The following is a 20,418-nucleotide window of genomic DNA, read 5'->3' on the forward strand; positions in this document are numbered from 1 at the left end:
TACAGGGTGGGGATATTACAGTGAAGGTGGATTCGGAGTTAAGAGGTGTGATAATCCACACCCTTGGAAACATGAATTTGGAGGACAGATGCTGGTCAAGAGGGATTGGGGCTCCTGCAGTGGTTCTTGGTTCTGTTGGGCATAATGCACCTTGGACACTTGTAGAAAAGCCCCACACCCTAAATTCTAATTCAGTGGCTCTGGATCAGGCCCAGAGGTCTATATTTTCAATAAACAGCTTGGGGAGGATGAGGTGAGTGATCTGTGGACAGTGGATTAGGAACTCTGACTTTTATTCATTTGGTTCTTTGTTGTTGTTGTTGTTGTTTGTTTTGTTTTTTGGGGTTTTTTGGGGGTTTCTAGGGATTGAACCCAGGGTTTCACACAAGCACTCTACCACTGAGCTACTCCTCCCAGCCGCATGGTTTGGTCCTTGACTGGTATGTCCAGGTGACAAGAGGCTTAACAGTTACCTAACCCCTCTTCTACTCAGTCTGAGAGTGTTTCTCATAGATTACTATGAAGATAAGTTAAATCACACATGTGTAAAGCCCTGCACCTTCCATCAGTGCTAATGATGAGTATTGTTTAAAGCTTTGCTAGTCTGGTGACTTACTCTCACTCTAGGGAGACTCCTGTGGGGAAGACCAGAGACTGAAGTCCTTTGGTCAAGGCATCAGGTCTCTTGGTCAGAGCTGCCAAAGCCTTGCCCGTGGATATCATTCCTAGGTTCTTTGTGGACTCTCTTTGACCTCCATAATTCCCTCCTGCTGGTGCTTTCTCTTTCTCCTCTTTAACATCCGATTTGTCGGATGATACCTCTCTCCACATATCTACCTCTCCTCATCTGACAAGCCACCCCAGTTGGCTTCTCCCTTCATTACTCCACCAAGCCAGAGACCTCCATGTTGTTAAATGTAACAGATGATTTTCTAGATTGATCTTATGTGATTTTTTTTTTTTTTAATACTGGGGATTAAACTCAGGGACACTGGACCACTGAGCCACATCCCCAGCCCTATTTTGTATTTTATTTAGAGATAGGGTCTCACTGAGTTGCTTAGTGCCTCTCTTTTGTTGAGGCTGGCTTTGAACCTGCTATCCCCCTGCCTCAGCTTTCTGTGCCACTGTACTCAACATCTGACGTGACTTCTTAGGAGCAATCCATGTGGTTCCTTGTACTGTCTTCAAATACACATCTCCCTGGCCTCAGTAACATCTCACCTTCCTTGTGTCCTGCTTCCTGGGGGGATCCCTTTGCAGGCTCACCTTTCTTTCCTGCCCCTTAGATGTTGACATTCTCCAATCTTACTCTAGGCCCTTTTCTCTACGCTTCTAAGCTCTTGCACCCTCCTTCCCTGCTTCAAATGCTATTTGTGCTGGGTTCTTCTCCCTGCTTCATGTCACCAGTGCTACAATTTGATTCTGTTGGTTTATCCACTCAGGCAGCAGATACATGTGTACCTATGGAGTTTCCACCATGTTTTGGCACCACTGTAGCAGCCAGCACAGTCTTCTCAAAACATGAACCTGATAATGGCCTCATGCATCCCACACCCTTTTGACTTAGATCTATTCCATGGTTCCTTATACCTGGCACTCTGGTGTTCATTTGTTTCCTCAGCTTCATGATGTCCCTTCTGCATTGGAACTTTGTACATGGCATTTGCCTTCCCACCATCTTAGGTGTCCCTTAGGTGTAAATGTGTGAAAGGGGGTAGCAGGTGGGTTGTGCGCCTGACATTTCTACATTCACATAGATTGGAAAGAAAATATGCTAACCTGATAGCTATGGTTAAGTCTAGGAAGGAGAAGACTCAGGAGATTATGGTCGTAGAAGAGTTTTGACTTTTTTGTATCAGAATTTTTTGACAGCAAGAATGTATTCATGTAGTATGAACTTTCTAGAAAGATTGGGGTAGTATCCAGCATGACATCTTGGATATAGTGAGATACCCAATATAAAAGTTCTTGTTATTTTAATTGTATCTACCCCTTGCCCATACAGATAAGAAAAATGAGAAGGGCAAAGATTGGAAATCTTTTTGAGAAATGTTAAATAAGAAAATAGGAAATAAAATATATACAGAGAACCAAGTGAAGCACACATACATTAAATACCAGAGTGAACTTGGGGTGATGTCAATTGTGAATTTAATCGTCATTAGATTCTTTTTCTGAAAAGTTTATGACCAAGATGAAATAGAGATCATTATTTTCTTTGGAGAAATAAGTGACTTGCTTTTTAAAATCTTTTATTATGATAATTTTGAACATGTACAATAGTAGAATATAAAGTGAACTCCCACCACCCCATCACCCAGTTTCTACAAACTGTCAGCATTTTACCATTCCTCATTTAATTCCTCAACTTTATTATGTGGATATTGTGAGTGGGAGGGGGGGACTGGGGATTGAACCCGGTGGCTCTGCCACACAGATACGTTCCCAGTATCACTGCCCTCTGCCCTTTTAAATTTTGAGACAGTCTTACTAAGTTGCCCTGGCTGCCTTGAACTTGTGATCATCCTGTCTTCGTCTTCAAGTTGCTGAGATATCAGGTGTCTGCCACTGCACCTGGTTATTTTGTGAAGAATTCAAGGGGGATACAGAAGACTTCATTAAATATGAGTGCATCATACTGTGGCATCGTAGGATACCAAATTAAGATTAATTTAAAAGTGTTATTAAAAATGTAAATTTGACTGAGGGTGTAGCACTTGCCTAGCATGCATGAAGCCCTGGATTCCATACCCAGCTCTAAAACAAAACAAAAGGGAAATATTTTTCTTGTGTCACTTTAAATATTTTCCTCATCAGAAATGTATTCATGTCGGGCTGGGGATGTGGCTCAAGCGGTAGCATGCTCGCCTGGCATGCGTGCGGCCCTGGTTTGATCCTCAGCACCACATACAAACAAAGATGTTGTGTCCGCCGAGAACTAAAAAATAAATATTAAAAACTCTCTCTCTCTCTCTCAAAAAAAAAAAAAAGAAAGAAAGAAAGAAATGTATTCATGTGACAGAGAAGACAGAGCTACTTGTCCTTCCCTCACATTCCAGTTGTGGAGGGGGTCATATAGATGGTAGACTGCGGTCTAAGGTGCTGAGGGGAGTAGCAGGAGGCACTGAGAACAGGGGCGTGGTTAACATAGCTGACAGTTAGAGAAGGTTGCCAGAGAGGAGGACTCAAGGACAGGCTGGGGATCTCCAGGTGATGAATGGAGATTTATAGCCATTGGCATTTATAGCCATTTCACAAAGGCTGCCCCATAACACTTCACCAAAATCAGTTTGTTTAGAAACCATAGTTAAGGATGACTTTTTGGTCAAAATATGTTCATCAGCCAAGTGTGGTGTACATACTTATAATCCCAGCAATTTGGGAGGCTGAGGCAGGAGGATTGCAAGTTTGAGGCCAGCCTCAGCAACTAAGCAAGGCAGTGAGACCCTCAAAATAAAAAAATAAAAGGAACTGGGGATATGGCTCAGTGGTTAAGTGCCATTTTGTTCAGGTTCAATTTATGGTACCAAATAATAAGTTTTTTTAAAAATATTTTTTAGTTCTAAATGGATCTTTTATTTCATTTATTTATTTATATGCGGTGCTGAGATTCAAACCCAGCACCTCAAACATGCCAGGCAGGCAAGTGCTCTACCACTGAGCCACAACTCCAGCCCCAATATAATAAGGTTTTTACAGATAAGTTGATAATTCAGATGACCCGGGAAATAGATTTAGAATCTTGCATGCATCTTTAAGCATGTTTATCAGCTTTCTGAATTCTGTGGTTTGTTTTTTTTTTCTATTTTTTTGCAAATTTGTTTCTGTTCATTTTTAGCCAGTTATTTATACTCTGCAAACCCATAGTAGAAAGTTCTAAGCAACCAGATGTCCAACTTATAACTCTAGCAAAGTATACAGGCAAATTCATCCTCTTCCTGGGGTACCTGAATGACTAATGTGTGGAAGATGAGGACTCGGGCAGGCTTTGTTTTCGTATGTATCACTGAGGCAGTTCACTTCAAGGAGCAACTGTTTTTCTGATCCAATCCAATGCTAGTTGGCTGGGTAGGCAGAGAGAAGTCAAGCCTTGTTCTACACGGTCCACTTGGAGAACAGCAGAAGGAATTTGAGGAGCCCAGCTTGGGACATTGAGAGATTTGGCCTCTGTTCTGCAATTATGTGAGCTACCACAAGGGCTCAGGTTTGAGCCTGATAGAGAGATGAGTGAGTAAAAGTCAGGCTCCCTGCCCTGCCCAGGGACCTAACTGCCAGTGGCCTTGCAAAATCTGTCTCTGCCAGGGGCTCATCTGCAGGAAACAAGTTTTTATGATTATACTCTTCTATGTTGTCAAATCTTTTATCTACCTTATTTTTTTTCTTTTTTTATCAGATAGTAAACACTCTGTTCTGAATTTAAAGGTAAGCTTATTTTTTTAAATTCATATTCTCAATAAATAGAATTTATACTAGAACTTTTAAATACTCTTGGGAAAAAAAATCTTCCCATCAGATTTTTTTCCTATTGAATGTTTCTTAAGCACATTTAAAACATGGAGGAATTTCATGCTTTCCATAGTTTGGTAATGAAAATAATGTATTGAAAAGTTAAAAATTGCATAATTGTAGAATAATAGACAACCTTAATTGCCAACATGAAAGTAGTTCTTGCTTAAGTTTTCAGTTGTGCGATGTCATAGGAATTTAAAAATTAAACATTTCTCAGTAGAGTTAATTAATAACCTTATCTACTTTTTCAGCAGAAATTAGAAACTTAATATCACACTGATGCACAATGGAGAAATTTAACAGAATTTTAAAGCCTTCTTTTTCCTCTGAGATTTGGATTGAGAAGCAAGAATGTATTATATTCTTTTTTCAGCATTTGAAAACATGCTTTGCTCCAATTAATAGGGTTCTTCTTTCATTTCTAGTGAGAAAAGTTTCTGTTTTTATATTTCTGTGTGGCATGTATAGCCATTTCACAAACTAGCTTGGCGTAGTGGTGCACACCTGTAATCCCAGTGGCTTGGAGCTGAGGCAGGCATTCAAAGCCATCCCGAAAGTTCAAAGCCAGACTCAGCAGTTTAGCAAGGCCTTAAGCAATTCAGCAAGACCCTGAAAAGGGCTGGGTATGTGACTCAGTGGTTAAATGCCCCTGGATTAAATCACTGTTACAAAAAAAAATAAATAAATAAATAAAAAGGAGCTTGATATGTGGCTTGGTTAAGTGCCCCTGGGTTCAATCCCCAGTACCTGCCCCCCCCCCAAAAAAAAAAAAAAAAAAAGAAAGAAAGGTTCTGAACTGATGTCCTGTCATTCATGGGACCAACATAGAAAAAAACAGTCTCTGAATTCACAGGCAAGACAGAAGAGAGTTCAGACAGGACCTGCTTCTCTGCCTTAGAGGTCCTACCAGGAGGGAACACCCCTTAAGGTTTAGTTACAAGAAATAGTGGCAATTAAAGTTTTGTTTTGTTTTGTTTGGTTTGGTATCAAGGATTGAACCCAGGGGTGCTTAACTTCTGAGCCACATCCCCAACTCTTTTTATTTCATTTTGAGACAGGGTCTCACTAAGTTGCTAAGGTTGCCCTCAAACTTGCAGTCCTCCTGCCTCAGCGTCCCCAGTTGCTGGGATTACAGGTGTGCACCACCATACCCAGCTTAGTCCACTTTTAGAAGGTGCTGGGACTCTGTACTCACATTCTCCTGTTTTTTCCTTAGGATGAAAAAACACCATTATGTGAAAAACCTCCTCCTTCCCCAGGTATTTGCCTTTTGTTGTTCATTATGCTTGAAAAACTTAGTTTTAGAGAATACCCAGAATAGTCTCATCTGAACATAAAATTCACCTTCATTTTCTTATAAAGGCTCTTTGTTTCTGCCCAGTGTTATTGGACTTGAGAAGAGGTGTTTAATTGTTGAACTCTGCCTTTGTCTTCAAAAAGGTCCAAATACTGGGTGGTGGGTGTATGTCCACGTGGGATGTGCTGAGGTCCGGATATGTAAATGGGTGCTGTGCTCAGAGATTGATGTTTTGTGGGATATACCCCCTGTACAGTTTGGGGAGTCTTAGTAGCTTTCAAAGTGGATTTTGTAATTTGGGGAGGTTATATCTCACATCACTAATCTGAAAAACCCTATTCTAATCTGTCCTTCATATCTGACTGTGTTTTCACCCTCCCTGTTGCAGTGTTTTTGGCTTCACAGGCCAATTCCCCATTCTAAGAACCTTGCTGTTCAGCCTTTGAATTTGTTATTAATCAGAATCCTTCACAGTTCTAGCCTCAGGCTGCATTTACTGCCTGAGATAGAATGAGCATTCCAGCGAGCTGAGCAGGAGAGGTTGGCTTTCTAGACCGAGGAGGGCCGGAGAAAGCAGGAACAAGGAGAAATGGATTAGTCACTTCAAAGTGACTTTCTTTGTAACATGGGCACTGGGACAGAACAACAGGAAAATGACCAAGTTTGAGAAATTTGGTTGTACTTTCTCTGTCCTGAGGTTAGATAACTTAGTTGATTTTTTGTTTGTTTTTTGGTGATGCTGGGGATAGAACCCCAGAGCCTTACGCAGGAGAGGTGAGTGCTCTACCGTTGAGCCACATCCACAGCCCTAGATAACTTAGTTGAAACAAACAGTTCAATGACTTGGGGCTTTAATATGAGTGACTCCATTGTAATTTTTAGTCTGGTTTGTTGGGGCCTCGAACAGCACCTTATTCCAAAACAATGGCTCCATGGCTTTTATTTAATATGTTCACCCTTGATTTTCCACCCACTCCACTGCCCACACCCAGTCAGCCATTGAGCTGTGTCAAGTTTTAGCCTCTGAAGCCTACTTTCACTTTTCTCTTCCCCAATTTTAAAGTGTTTTTTTCCCTCTACCTTTTCAGATGTAACTGGTAGAGCGCGTCAAAGATGTGTAGAAATAACCAAAGAAAAGTTTGAGGAATTAAAAGAAGAAAATTTGCACCTAAACAATAAAAATCAAAGCCTTACCGTTGAGCTATGTGCAATAAAACAAGCAATGAAAGAATTTCAGTTAAAACTAAAGAGAATGGAAAAAGACAATGAAAGGCAGAAAGAGGCTGAGAAAGCATCCTCTCAGGAAGGTTGGGACAAGTACACTTCATTCATTTTAATCTCTATTTTGACAGTTAATGTTTCATGTTGTATATTGATACTTATGTGGATAACTTATGTTGTCATATTTAATTGTCCTTCGTTACTATCTTTATGCTTATTGAAATTTGGTTTCATCTGCCATGTGGTTTTTTCATTGTTATGCTCAAGAAATTTCAATACTTTTGGAACTTGATGCTTTATTAGACCCAGTATCTTATGTGTACATGTATTTTTATCATTTTTTGTCTTCATGTGCAACATATAAAAGTGCCTTTTTAACCACATACTTACCAGTGATGAAGAGTATACTTCCTTGCTAATTAGATAATCAAAAATAAAAAATATCGTTTAAATTTGTATTTCTTTTATTATTGATGACCTTCAATGTATTTTTTTTCCACATCTTTGGAGGCCATTTTTTTTCTCTTTCAGAAATTTGCTGACTTCAAATTGAAATAGTTTTCTTTTTCTTATTTGTAGGCATCTTTACATATTAAGTCATTTGTCATGTATATACTATTTTCTTAGTTTTTGATAATTCAACTTTATCTTGAGGGTGATTTCCTTTTATGACCTTATTCCCTAGATGTCAAGTGGTTTTTCTAAGTTTATATAAATATTCACTGATATTTTCTGTTTACATTTTTCTATTCATATAATAATAATATTATGGCCTTAAGTAAATGATAAGTTTTCTTTTTACAGAATATTTCTTAGGAGCATTTATTTCTGATCTTTATGTAATTTGTAATTCCATTTATGTTTATTATATATTTATGTCATTTGCAATGTTACTTTGTGGAATCTATTTTCTATTATGTTTTCTAATAGACATTGCATTTATGTGGGAAGGTTATTCTAACAAATTTTCTGTTTATATTATCTGGAAAAATGGCTGTTTCTTTCCAACTTAAATTTTTTTTATTTTGCCTTATTGTACATGCAACAATTTCCAGAACAATATTGACTATCCAGTATTAAAAAGTGTTGTAACTACTATTCATTTATTTTATATAAATCTATATGTATATATATATAATTTATTTCCTCTGTAAGCTTAAAAGGGAACAAGAGGCAAAAGATTAGTAATTTATATAAAATTCTGATAAGTTTAGTATAATTTATAGCATGATATTAAATTGATTTTTTTTTTCCAGGAGTTACTGCACCTGAATTACTTTATCTAAGGAAACAAGCTCAAGAACTGGTCGATGAAAATCATGGGTTGAAAATGACTGTTCATCGTTTGAATGTAGAGCTGAGTCGTTATCAAACAAAATTCAGACATTTGTCTAAGGAAGAGGTAATGTTTCTACTTAGAAAAATCAAACTTTTTTAAGCCTTTAATATTAAATTGATTTCCAATTCTGAGGGGTTTTTATGTACTATAATTTAATGTAAAAAAGATGCATCCAACCTGACACAGTGGTGCATGCCTGTAATCCCAGTGATTTGGGAGGTTGAGGCAGGAGGATCTCAAGTTTGAGGCTAGCCTCAGCAACTTAGCAAGGCCTTAAGCAACTTAACAAGACCCTGTCTCAAAATAAAAAATAAGGGGGGGGGGCATGAGAAAAATGGAGGAACTTTTATTGAGCAAAGGGTAGGGAGGGGAAGGATGGTGGTATGGAGGCAGGAAAGATGGTGGAATGAGATGGACATCATTTCCCTAGGTACATGTATGATTGCACATATGATGCAACACTACCTCATGTATAACCAGAGAAATGAAAAATTGTGCTACAATTGTGTACAATGAATCAAAATGCATATTGCTGTCATATATACCTAATTAAAATAAATTAATTAATAAAAAATAAAAAGAGCTGGGGATGTGGCTCAGTGGTAAAAAGATATGCCAAAGCACAGTCTTTCTTAAGAGCATTCTATTTCCTTTCTTCTTTCCCTTTAATATAGGTGATAAAGACCTTGGGGAGACATTGATACAGTATAGAAGTACATAAAGTAAAAGACTGAGCCCATCTCAGTTGCTCCATTTGATTTCTGTTACAGCTGCTATTTGCCAATATACAAACTGAAAAAAAAAAAGTAGATGTTTATTGATAAGAGTGGTTGCAGAATTAAGTTCTACAGACTCTTACTAAGCAAGCTACATATTAGATGTTGTGAAGAATATAAGATAAGAGCAGGTCTGGGCCCCTGCTCTTAGAGAATGGGAGGTGCACAGCTGATTGATTGGCTCTTGCTGGGGTCAAGGAAGGGAAAGCCATAGGCACACAGCATTATTATGTGGCTTCTGGGAGTTTAGGGCCTGTTGTTTTTGGTTTTGTTTTTTTGTTGTTGTTGTTTGTTTTGGGGTTTTTTGTTTGTTTGTTTGTTTTGGTACCAGATATTGAACCCTGGGGCACTTAACCACCAAGCCACATCCCAGCCCTTTGTTTTTTATTTAGAGACAGGGTCTTGCTAGTTGCTTAAGACCCTTGCTAAATTGCTGAGACTGGCTTTGAACTTGCAGTCCTCCTGCCTCAGCCTCCCAAGCTGCTGGGATTACAGGTATGCACCACCTCGCCCAGCAGGCCTGTGGGTTTCTGAGTTTTTTTCTTTTCTTTTTTCTCTTTTCTTTTTCTTTGTGTGTGTGGCGGGGGTATGTATGTGTGTTAGGGATTGAACCCAGGACCCTGTGCATGCCAAATGCTCTACCACTGAGCTTCACCCCTAGCCCCTGAGTTTCTTTTTGAAGAGGGACTCAAGTTTGATTTTTTAAAAATAATAGCTTAGACAACAGGCTAAATCTCCCCTATATGAAATGCTTGAGACCAGAAGTCTTTCAACTTTTGAAGTTTAGGGATTTTAGAATATTTACATAAACTTTACCTATTGAGCTTCTCTAATTGGAATTTTTTAATAAGTTCAGATTTTGGAGCATTTTGGAGTCTGGATTGTCCAATTAGGAATGCTCAACTGGTATAATTCACATGCCATTCATTTCACCCTCTTGGAATGTACAGTTGAAAGAGTTTTACTGTGTCCACCAATTTAGGCAACCATCACCACAGTGAATTTTAGAATATTTTTATCCCATGACGAAATTTCATACCCATTAATGGTCACATTTACTTTCTATCTCTATGGATTTGCCTATTTTGAACATATCATATATATGTAGAACCATACAATGCATGGTCTTTTTTGACTGACTTATTATACTTAGCCTGATATTAATTATCTTTTTTTTTTTTTTTTTCTGTTTTGGTGCTGGAGCCTGAACTCAGGGCCTCATGCAGGCTAGGCAAGCACTGTAGCTCTGAGTTACACCCCCAGCCCCAATATTAACTTTTAACAACAAAATAAAGCTTCAGGGTCACATACTCCAAACTGTGTTGCCTAGATTGGGTCCTTCTTCAGGGTTATGGGTGAGGCAGGGCAAGCAGGCCCATTGATAACCCTCTGGACACCCCCACCCTCCCTTGACTCCCCTGCACACCCTTTTTCTACCCTGTTCAAATGCCACATTTTTTTGTGATCACTCTAGCCAGAAGTAATGACCTCTCTTTAAATCATAATAGACTGCCACTGAGCTACATCTACAGACCATTTGTCTACCTACCTACCTGTCTACCTGTCTACTACCTACCTGCCTACCTACCATTCTAGCCATCTATTTTTGTGGTATTGGTATTGAACCCAGGAGTGCTCTACCACTGAGCTATATCCCCTGCCATTTTTTATTTTTTTATTTTGGGACAGGGTCTCACTAAGTTGCCCAGGCTAGTCTGAAACTTGTGATTCTCCTGCCTCAGCCTCCAAAGTTGCTGGAATTATACACATGTATGATGGTGCCTGACTACACTGCACAATGACAATAAAAAAGTCATTTGTATTAAAAGACTTATCTCTGTTATTAGACATAAAATCCTTGAAAACTAGGATTATGTTGTAATGTCCATAATGACTTCACAAGTTCACAATGTTCATGGAATGAATGAGTGATGAGATAGATGATTAAGATGAATACGTGGGAAACTTTTTTATTAAATAAGGAATAGCTCTATTGGGATATCTGCTTCTGTGCCAGGCTTTCTCTCTTGTGTAAACAGAGTTTGGGGAAGTCGAGGAGACTAGAATTTTCAGGGCAGGAATACCAGAAAGGAGGGAGCTCCGTAGATAAAGAAATGCATAAATCTGCATGGAATTCCTTGTGTCTTTTGTTAAATACTAGTATGCACACATGTAGGATGGAGCCCCGTTAGACCGGCAGAAAACAAGTACAGGAATCTGTGAATTGAATAGTTCCCAGAGCTCACATAGCACAAGGAGATCTTTGACTTCTGATCGCCATAATGGAGAGACCTTGTTGAATGCTATGACATTGAGCACAGAGCCCAGAAGGGCCGTGCTTTAGGAGTGTGGCTAAACTAGCCTTTCGGTAAGGGTTATTACAGACCCCACCAGATTATTTTCACCACACTAGGATGAAAAACAAGCCTGAAAGGAACAAGCTGATCCATAATATCAGTGCCTGTTTAAAACAAACAAACACACACACACTCAAAAAAAAAAAAAAAAAAAGAGAGAGAGAGAGAGAGAGAGAGAGAGAATAACCAAAAATCATTAAAGAAAGACAACAAAATCCAGACACCATGTAACATTCACAAAGTCTAGCATCCTAATAAAAAATTACTTGCGTTTCAGATAGTATTGTTTCAGATAATATTGCATCAGTGTTGATTTTCTGATTTTCAGTATAGTACTGTGGTTAGGTAAATGAATGTTTTTGGTTTTAGGAAATATGCACTGAAATATTTAGAGGAAAGAGGGCATTACTCTCAAACATTGCAGAAAAGTTTTTCTCCTTTATACATTCATGCAAACATAGGGGTGAATGATGCTGGTCTAAATTAACAATGTAGAAGACTTAGAATTTCAGAGGAAGTATATTTTATTTTGTCTTCAATATGTGTTTTATTCTTAGAGCTTACATACTGAAGGCCTCCCATCAAAAGGCCCTATACCACCCTGGCTGGTAAGTAAAAGTTATTTAATTTCAGGCCAATATTTTCTGGGCTGTGTTTGCATACCTATTACAATCTATTCCAATATAAGTATGTCTTCTTGCCTTTTTAAAATTTTGCCAGTTGTGTTTAGATGTAAGAAATATATTAACCACCTCTTACTCCATTGTCTTCAGTTGGATATAAAGTGCCTTTCACCGTTGTTGCTAGCTTATGAAGATATAATGAAAGAGAAGGATGAGCTTAATGCCACCCTCGAGGTAGGTTGGCAGATGTCTCAAAAGATTGATTTATAAAAATAAGACTGGTTTCCAATTTTGCAGGAACATTCTGAAGGTAAGTAAGCATGCCCAACATGTGGTAGGTACTCAGTTTGTTAAAAGAAGGAAAGGGGGAAGAAAGGAAGGAGTATGGAAGTGGGAGAAGGAGGGAAAGAAGAAGAGAGGCAAGGAGGAGAGAGGGAAAATGGAAGAGCGTGATTGGCCGAGCAGGGGGGTGGGCATGGGGGGAGAGGTATGGAGGGGCAGGAGGTGCTGCACTGGAAACCATGGTTATAGCCTGGGCAACCCCACGTGGACTAGGACCTTGGGTGCAGAGAACTCAGCAGTAGGGAGACACTTCTCTTATGGGACTTTGCAGCTGCAAATACCACAATTTGAAGAGACCTCTGGGCAGGAAAGGAAAGTAATAGGCCAGGGCCATGATAGGCAAACTTGAATGCATATTAATTCCAAGAAGAACTGACCCCAGGGAAGTCAAGTAATTGAGCTGTTGAAGTGGTTAGGAAGTGAGGTTTTCTTAATTTGTGCTTTGTGGAAATGGCTTCTGGAAGCAAAGCTCCTTCTAATTGTGCAGGAAAACAAGCACGGGCGTTACTTATGCCTCCTATACCTCTGGGTTCTTCAATTAAGTGGCCAAATAGATCTCTAGAATTGGAATTGGAAGAATCCAGAGAGAGAAGCGTTGGTTTTTATGGAATCCTGAGGAAGAAGGGTTCTTTAAGAGTCACCCAGCCTGCTCTTCACTTGTGCTGTTCCATGTACGTGTCCTGGGAAATGCAATTTTGAATCTTTTCATCTAGACTTAGTATTGGACACTTAGTTTTTTAAAAGCATGAATTAATCTAGTACTAATTGATCAAAAATCAATCCTGATAATAAAATTGCTATTTTTACACTCTTTCTAAATCAGGATCAGCCCACTTTTTCTGTAAAGGGCCAGTTAATAAATATTTCAGGTTTTGTGGTTCGTACAGTTTCTGTTTGCAGCTATTCAACTCTGCTATTGTAGCATGAAAGCAACTGTAGACAACATGTAAACACTGGGTGGGTCTACAGTGCATTAAAACATCAGGTGAATGGACTGCCCACTGTAGTTTGCCTGACTCGGTTCAAAAGAGAGCCAGGTGGGCTGGCAGCTATTGGAGAGTAACTGGGTAGAAGAGGAGAGGAAGCAACTTGGCAATGCTGCTGAGACAAACAGGTGTAAGCATAAATATCTAATAGTTAGGAGAAGAATATTGCAAAGCACCCCAGAGTAAATGTTGGCACCCAAGATTCTTATAAAGGATAGTGCAGGACACTGAAGCCAGACATATACTGGCCAAGAAAAGCCATGGTGGAGAAGGAGGCCCTGGTGAAGTGCCATAAACATCATTAGGAGCCTAAAGCTGAGACTGAACCACAGATCTGGATTCAGAGTTATAGGGACTGATGCCTTTTAATAAAGAGGCTTTCTCATGCTTGCTCTGAGCAAGATTAAGAGCCTCCAGCCCCCATACCAACTGACCAATTCCCCATGCAAATGGGCATTCATTAAGTTCTTATGTTTTACATAAAACCCTCCTATTTATCCTCTAGAGTCTCTAAGGAAAGAAAAAAACTGCAGTATTTATGGGCATCTTGGCTTTTTTTTTTCTATTGCCCTTTTAAATTCTTCAAATATTTCGCAATTATAGAAAAATGTTTTCACATCAGGAGTTGGATATTTAAAAAGCCAGGTTCTTTGTCCCTGTGCTCCATGACTTTGCAGTTGCCTGGTGCGTTATCTCACTAGACTTTTAGCTCTCTGAGGGCACATGGCACTGGGACGCAGAGTTTAAGGCTGGTGCTGGGGTAAGGCTTTGCCAAATGGCTATGACAGTGGATTGTAGGCACAGCAACAGCACTAGAGCCAAGAAAGAGAAGTGCACGTGGATGTGGATGTTACAGTTTACATAAATTTTATTTCAGGAGGAAATGAGAATGTTTAGGATGCGAGTCCAAGAAGTGGTGAAAGAGAATGAAGAATTGCACCAAGAGTTAAATAAGAGTAGACCTGTTACCAGTGATGAATGGCAAGTGATGGTATTTCTAGTATTTTGCTAATTTAAAATGCAAGAGAATAGAAATAAATTTTATGAAATCATCAAGTGCATTAATATATTTTCTTTTTAACAAATATATTTTAAGGGAGTTTCTTAGAAATTAAGGCACTATAAAATCATAGTAAACTATTCTAAAATGGTATTTTTCTTTCTTTTTTTGGTACTGAGGATTGAACATAGGGACACTACCACTAGGCTATATCCCCAGCCTTTTTTAAAATTTTAAGACAGGGTTTTTCTAAATTGCTGAGGCTGACCTTGAATTTGTAGTCTTCCTACCTCAGCCTCCTAAATTGCTGGGATTACGGGCGTGTACCACCCTTCCAGCTTCTGTTTTTACTTTCTGAGGTGGTATTTCTCAACTCCTCTGGTCACTTCCAGGACTTTGGAATATAAAGGATAAAGCCTACACACATGACAGCAGATGTTCACCCTCTACTCCTCTTTTCCAATGCTGCTCCCATCCCTGGAGGCCCCTTCCACACTCCTTATCTTTCAGGGCTCAAATGGTGCTGTCATTAACTCTCCCTGAATGCAGAGTTAGTGCTCCCTTGTCTGTTTCTGACATAGTCCGAAGCATCTGCCCTGTCCTGGTACCTGGTACGCTATACCTACCTGTCCTGTATGTCTCCACTCTGCGTGTCTGTTCTCCTTTGCCCTCCTCAAGGGCAGTGACCACATCCTGTTCATGTTGGTATACAACTGCATCCAGCTCAGTAAAACAAATGCCCCTATAATGAAGTAGAGGAAGTAAAACTCATGAAAAGTCTTAATGGCGTTATCCAGGCAAGGCTAAGAAGATGATTTGTTTTGGATAGGTATGAGACATTTAGTATTTTTTAAATGTCTTAATGTTACTGAAAAAATGAAATATTTTCCATTATGTTCACTGATTGATATGTCCTTCAAGACTGGCATGGGCATCCACTGGACTTTGGTGCACTTGATTTCCCCTGTTGAACTTGGATTGTCTTCTGTCGGGGTTCCTGGAAGGTTTCTCCTGTTAGTGCTCCTTGAACAGCACCCAGGACAACATGCCTCCAAGGGCCTTAGGGAGAATCTGGAATCTTAGATTCTTTTCTAATTTTGTTATAGCCATGAGTCAAGTTCCTTTATGTTTCCTTAAAATAAAAATAAATCAGTAAGATAAAATAAAGGACAGCCCTGCATTCAAATCCCTGGTCCTGCCTAATTCCCCAGTCCTGTTTTTATTGAGATTTGAATTTTGCCCTCTGCTCTAGGGTGGTGGCTTGTACAGCGAGGGGGGTGAGCTAGGGGCCCCTGGGCTCTGAGGCCCTGTGAAGCCCTTCCCCCCAGCTCCTAACTGCTCCTTTGTGCCTGCCCAGGCGTGCAACTCCTAGACCTGCACACAGTTCTTGGCACACAGACCTCACACTTCAGTAGAAGCTTGTCTGTTTAGTTTCCGATAATTTCTGAGTAAATTCCTGGGCTGTAGCTAGTCTCATCTTAATTTCACCTGATCAGCTGGGTAACTTCAGCTTCGTGGGCTGAAATGGAAAGGAGTATTAAACTAAATCTGAGGTTTTCAACTTTTTTTTTTTTTTTTTAGGGATAAAGGAACCCTTTCATTTTAAATAGAAAGGAATAAAGGGAGGAAGTTGAGGGAGGAATGAATGAGTGAACTGATGAAGTAAAAGTCTCATAAGGACGTCCAGAATGTAATGGGTCAAAGTGTAGCTGCTCTGTGAGACAGGAATGAGGAAGCTAAAGAGGCCAGTGAGACTGAGGCCCCTTCTCACAGTGCAGATAGCAGGCAGGAACACCCCAGTGATAAGGAGCTAGTGTGCAGCCACAGTGGCGTGAGGTCATTGTCACAGCCTGGCTCCTTCTTTCCTCTCTCCTTTCTCCTCTGACCTTTGAGTTTAAAGTAGGAAATCAAGATAGTTATTTGTTTATAGTCTATTTTGGGTGGTAAACACTTAACTAGACCATTATACCATTCCTTCAGCTCATGCTTATTGGAATTTTTAATCCTGAAGGTTGAGCTGGATAGAATTTACATGGCACTTTCTGTAAGAAAAGGGTTTGCTTGTGTCGAAATAAAGATTAGGGTAGTCTTGTGTAGTTTTAAGAAACCATTACAAAGCCTTCTAACAAAGTATTTATTTTTAGGCAACTATGCTACTGATCATAAGTGAGTACTTTTTCAGTAAAATGGGAACTTTCTAAATTCTTACAAGCTTCAAAATAATTCAGTGCATGTGGGGATTGGAGGTTTATATAGATGAAATGTGGTCCATTTGATGATTGTGTCAGCTGGATATTAAGTATATGAGAGTCTATATTATTCTCTTTTGTATATCTTTGAAATTTTACATTCTACACAGGTTGTTTTGGTTTTATGCTAGAGATCAACAGGACCTCACACATATGAAGCACATACTTTACCACTAAGCTACACTCCCAGCCCTGATACATTTTAAAAAGTTACTCAAGGGTTCAGAGTATAGCCCAGTGGTATCGCAGCTGCCTAAGCCCTGACTGTTATCTGTAGTATCAAAATGAAAACAAAGGTACTAAAGCAGGCCATCATTCAAACTTCATTGCAATTCTTTTCCCTATTTAATACAAATGACTGAATTAATGTACAACATTAAAACATGTCCAGATATTCATCACCTCCATAAATCAGTTGTTTTCTTTTAGACTTGGTAGGTTACTGTAATCACACTCAGTACCTGAATGGCTGTATTTAATTTTGTAAATCATTTGTAGGCATCAGCTTCAGACTCAAGCAGAACTAGTTTTAGAGGAGAACAAGTTGTTGATAGACCAGTTGGCGATTCAGCAAATGAAAGCCAAGGATGCTCACCAGGAGCATCTCCAAGAAGGTGAGTAATGGTGATGTCACTATTATATCCCTGAAAAAAAAATCATGTTTTCTGAATGTTCTTTTTTTCCCAAAATGCAACTCTTTATTACATTTTTAGCCATTGCCCTTAATGCATTGATGGCCTTCTCTTTGATGCCACAGCACTATTTCTAGTCATTTTCTGTATTTTGTGAATTAATTGTAGGTAGTAGACTCTGTAGAACTGATTTTAGAGTAAATTAGTGCCTTAGAAGGGACAAAGTCATGTGAGTAAACATTCTATTCTTTTTTTTTTTTTTTTTGTACTAGGGGTGCTTATCCACTGAGCCACATCCCTAACCCTTTTTCTATTTTATTAAGAGGCAGGGTCTCACTAAGTTGCTTAAGGCCTTACCAAGTTGTGAGGCTGGCTTTGAACTCATGATCCTCCTACCTCACCCTCCTGAGCTTCTGGGAAGAAAGCATTCTAAACAACACAATGACATCCTCCCAAATCTTTGTTGAATGAGTAAATAAGTAGAGCCTCTCTTTGTGCTTTTTCTTCCAACAAGCCTAAGGGAGATAGGTTAAGCCTAAGAGAGGTTAAATCTTTGTAGTTAGTCTCCATCAGATACCTCCTCTGAAAGTCCCTCCCTCACCCTAGGAGCCCTACTCCATATGACAGTGGATTTGCAAGTAAGCCAGATTAAGGAAGAATCGTTTCTTCTGCTTTGACTAAAACCAAATTTATGAGCAGAAAAAAAATAGCAATTTCTTTTGCCTTTACTTAATTTTCCAGGGAAGAATAACATAGGACAGTAAGCTGAAAGACAAGTGTCTTGAGTGAGCCATTGTAACCCCTCCTCCTGTTTGCCCTCCTGCACATGCTGGTTTAGTGACTCTTCCCTTCCACATTGAGGAAGAGCTCCTTACCAGCCTGCTATCACAGAAGCTGCTGTGCCGCATTTTGTGTTTCTGCCAACTAGGCCATGTTTAAATACAAGAGCATCTCTCAGAGTCCCCACAGGGCTGTCCTCTGCAGGACTTTCTCGACCTGTGTGCCTGGCAATACTTGTGTTTATTCTGGCATCGTTGAGCAGGAAGAAAGAGACTGTTTCTGGGCCTCCTGGCTTTGTTTTCAGAAATGGAAATAATGGGGAAATTACTTTCCTATTCACTAAGTTTAATTTTCTTAAACTTAATGGATTGTACCTGTGTGGTGATTCTTCTGATCTGCTGGTGCAGGCAAGCCTTCGGCCCATGTGTTCATGATTGACCCAGTTGTCTGTTATTTTCCCATTCCCTGGAAACAGCTGTTCCCTTTGATCAGCTCAGTGTTTTCTAGAGTAGAAAGATTTAAAGTGTTATGCTATCATACTTCTAAAGGCTGCTTTCAACAGATGCCCAGGGAATATCTCATTATATATGACCATGTCACATGGGATGGAAATACTTCTGATTTACTTTCAATATAGGGCATAAATTATAAAAACGTAGAAGAGGGGCTGGGGTTGTGGCTCAGTGGTAGTGTGCCCGCCTAACATACATGAGGCACTGGGTTCGATCCTCAGCACCACATAAAAATTAAGACAATAAGGACCATCAACAATTAAAAAAAAAAAACTTAGAAGAAAAAATAATAAATTCAGTGCTTAGGCTGTGTTTGATATCCTTAAAAATCTTGAAAATCTTCCAGTTTTAGAGACAACATCATGATATATATTTGCAAATCTATGTATGGTTTAAGACTTAGTCTTTGGAAAGTCAATTCCTTGAAGACTGGATTCATGTCTTGTTAAATATTATAGTCAGTTCCAATAAAATATTTTAGCATCTGCAAGGGATTGGTTCCAGACAGACAGACAGACAGACACACACACACACACACACACAACCAAAATGTATGAATGCTTGGGTCCCATATAGAAAATGGTACAGCATCAACACATAACCTACACAAATCCTTCTGTATGCTTTAAGTCCTCCCTAAATTACTTATCATACCTAGTATAATGTAAACAGTTACTATGCTGTTTTGTTTATAATGTAGTGATAAGGAAAAAACTATATATGTTCAGTATAGATCTAATTTTGTTGTGAATATTTGTGACCCACAGTTGGTTGAGTCCACTGATGGTGGAACCCATGGATACGGAGAGCTGACTGTATATTTAGTGAATGTTTAATATAGGGAAAGTAATTTCTTTCTTCTTTCTTTCCTTTCTTCTTTTTTTTTTCCTTTCAGTACTGGGGATTGAACCCAGGGGTGCTCCACCACTGAACTATATCCCAAGCCCTTTTTATTTTTTATTTTGGGACAGAGTCTTGCTGAGTTGCTGAAGCTGGCCTCAGACTAGTGACCCTCCTGCCACAACCTTCTAGTAGCTGGGATTATAGGTGAGCGCAGGGAAAGGGATTTCTTTCTTTTTTTTTTTTTTTTTTTTCCCTAATATTTATTTTTTTAGGTGTAGATGGACACAACACAATACCTTTATTTATTTATTTTATTTTCATGTGGTGCTGAGGATCAAACCCGGGCCCTGCCTGTGCTAGGCGAGCACTCTATCGCTGAGCCACAATCCCAGCCCCGCAAAGCAATTTCTATGTGAAAGACTTTGGTTAATTTATAACTCTCCAAAGATTATTTTTAAAAGACCATTTTGCAAGCTGTCTCACATTGTTTCCTAGTAATTAATTAGTACTTGTGTTTTATTAAGCTCCTGTGTCGAGTCTGTGTCCTTCTCTTTTGCTTTTCAGTGTCTAAGCTGACTAAACAACTCATGCTCTTGGAAACTAAAACACAGGGCCAGGAAAAGAAGCTGATGGAAAACAAACAGCAGCTGGAGAGTTTAGAGACCAAATGTCAGGAACTTAAAGCACACTTGGACGGCAAGATTGCCATGCAAGTTCATACTTCAATTGTAAATGAGTTAAAAAGGTGAGGCTTTAATGTCTTTCTAAATATTAATGAGAAACCTGCATATCAATGTAGGCAGAGTGGAGAAAGGTTGCTCAGGGTTTTTCTTTTTTTTTCCCTGAGACAGATTCTCACTGTGTTGCCCAGGCTGACCTGGAATTCCTAGGCTTAAGAGATCTATCTTCTGAGCCTTGAAGGTAGCTGAGACTGCAGGTGTGCACCACC

At 39.3% G+C, this 20,418-nt stretch overlaps 1 protein-coding gene across 4 annotated transcripts in view; it reads left to right on the plus strand.

The window, feature by feature from the left end:
• Positions 1-20,418, plus strand: part of Cep89 (centrosomal protein 89) — a 63,641-nt gene that overhangs the window by 27,482 nt on the left and 15,741 nt on the right. For 3 of the 4 annotated variants that reach the window (XM_046447956.2, XM_046447955.2, XM_058580438.1), the window contains 9 exons: positions 4,397-4,425; positions 5,729-5,771; positions 6,898-7,116; positions 8,287-8,432; positions 12,060-12,110; positions 12,276-12,359; positions 14,331-14,434; positions 17,201-17,316; positions 20,034-20,214. In XM_046447956.2, the coding sequence (XP_046303912.1) occupies positions 4,397-4,425; positions 5,729-5,771; positions 6,898-7,116; positions 8,287-8,432; positions 12,060-12,110; positions 12,276-12,359; positions 14,331-14,434; positions 17,201-17,316; positions 20,034-20,214 (973 nt within the window). The remainder of the gene's footprint in view (positions 1-4,396; positions 4,426-5,728; positions 5,772-6,897; positions 7,117-8,286; positions 8,433-12,059; positions 12,111-12,275; positions 12,360-14,330; positions 14,435-17,200; positions 17,317-20,033; positions 20,215-20,418) is intronic. The other variant, XM_046447957.2, reaches the window with a different exon arrangement.

The sequence above is a fragment of the Marmota monax genome, unplaced genomic scaffold (assembly GCF_021218885.2).
Source record: "Marmota monax isolate L192 unplaced genomic scaffold, Marmota_monax_Labrador192_F-V1.1 WCK01_AAM20220418_F8-fsc00101, whole genome shotgun sequence".
In the NCBI taxonomy this organism is placed as follows: Eukaryota; Metazoa; Chordata; class Mammalia; order Rodentia; family Sciuridae; genus Marmota; species Marmota monax.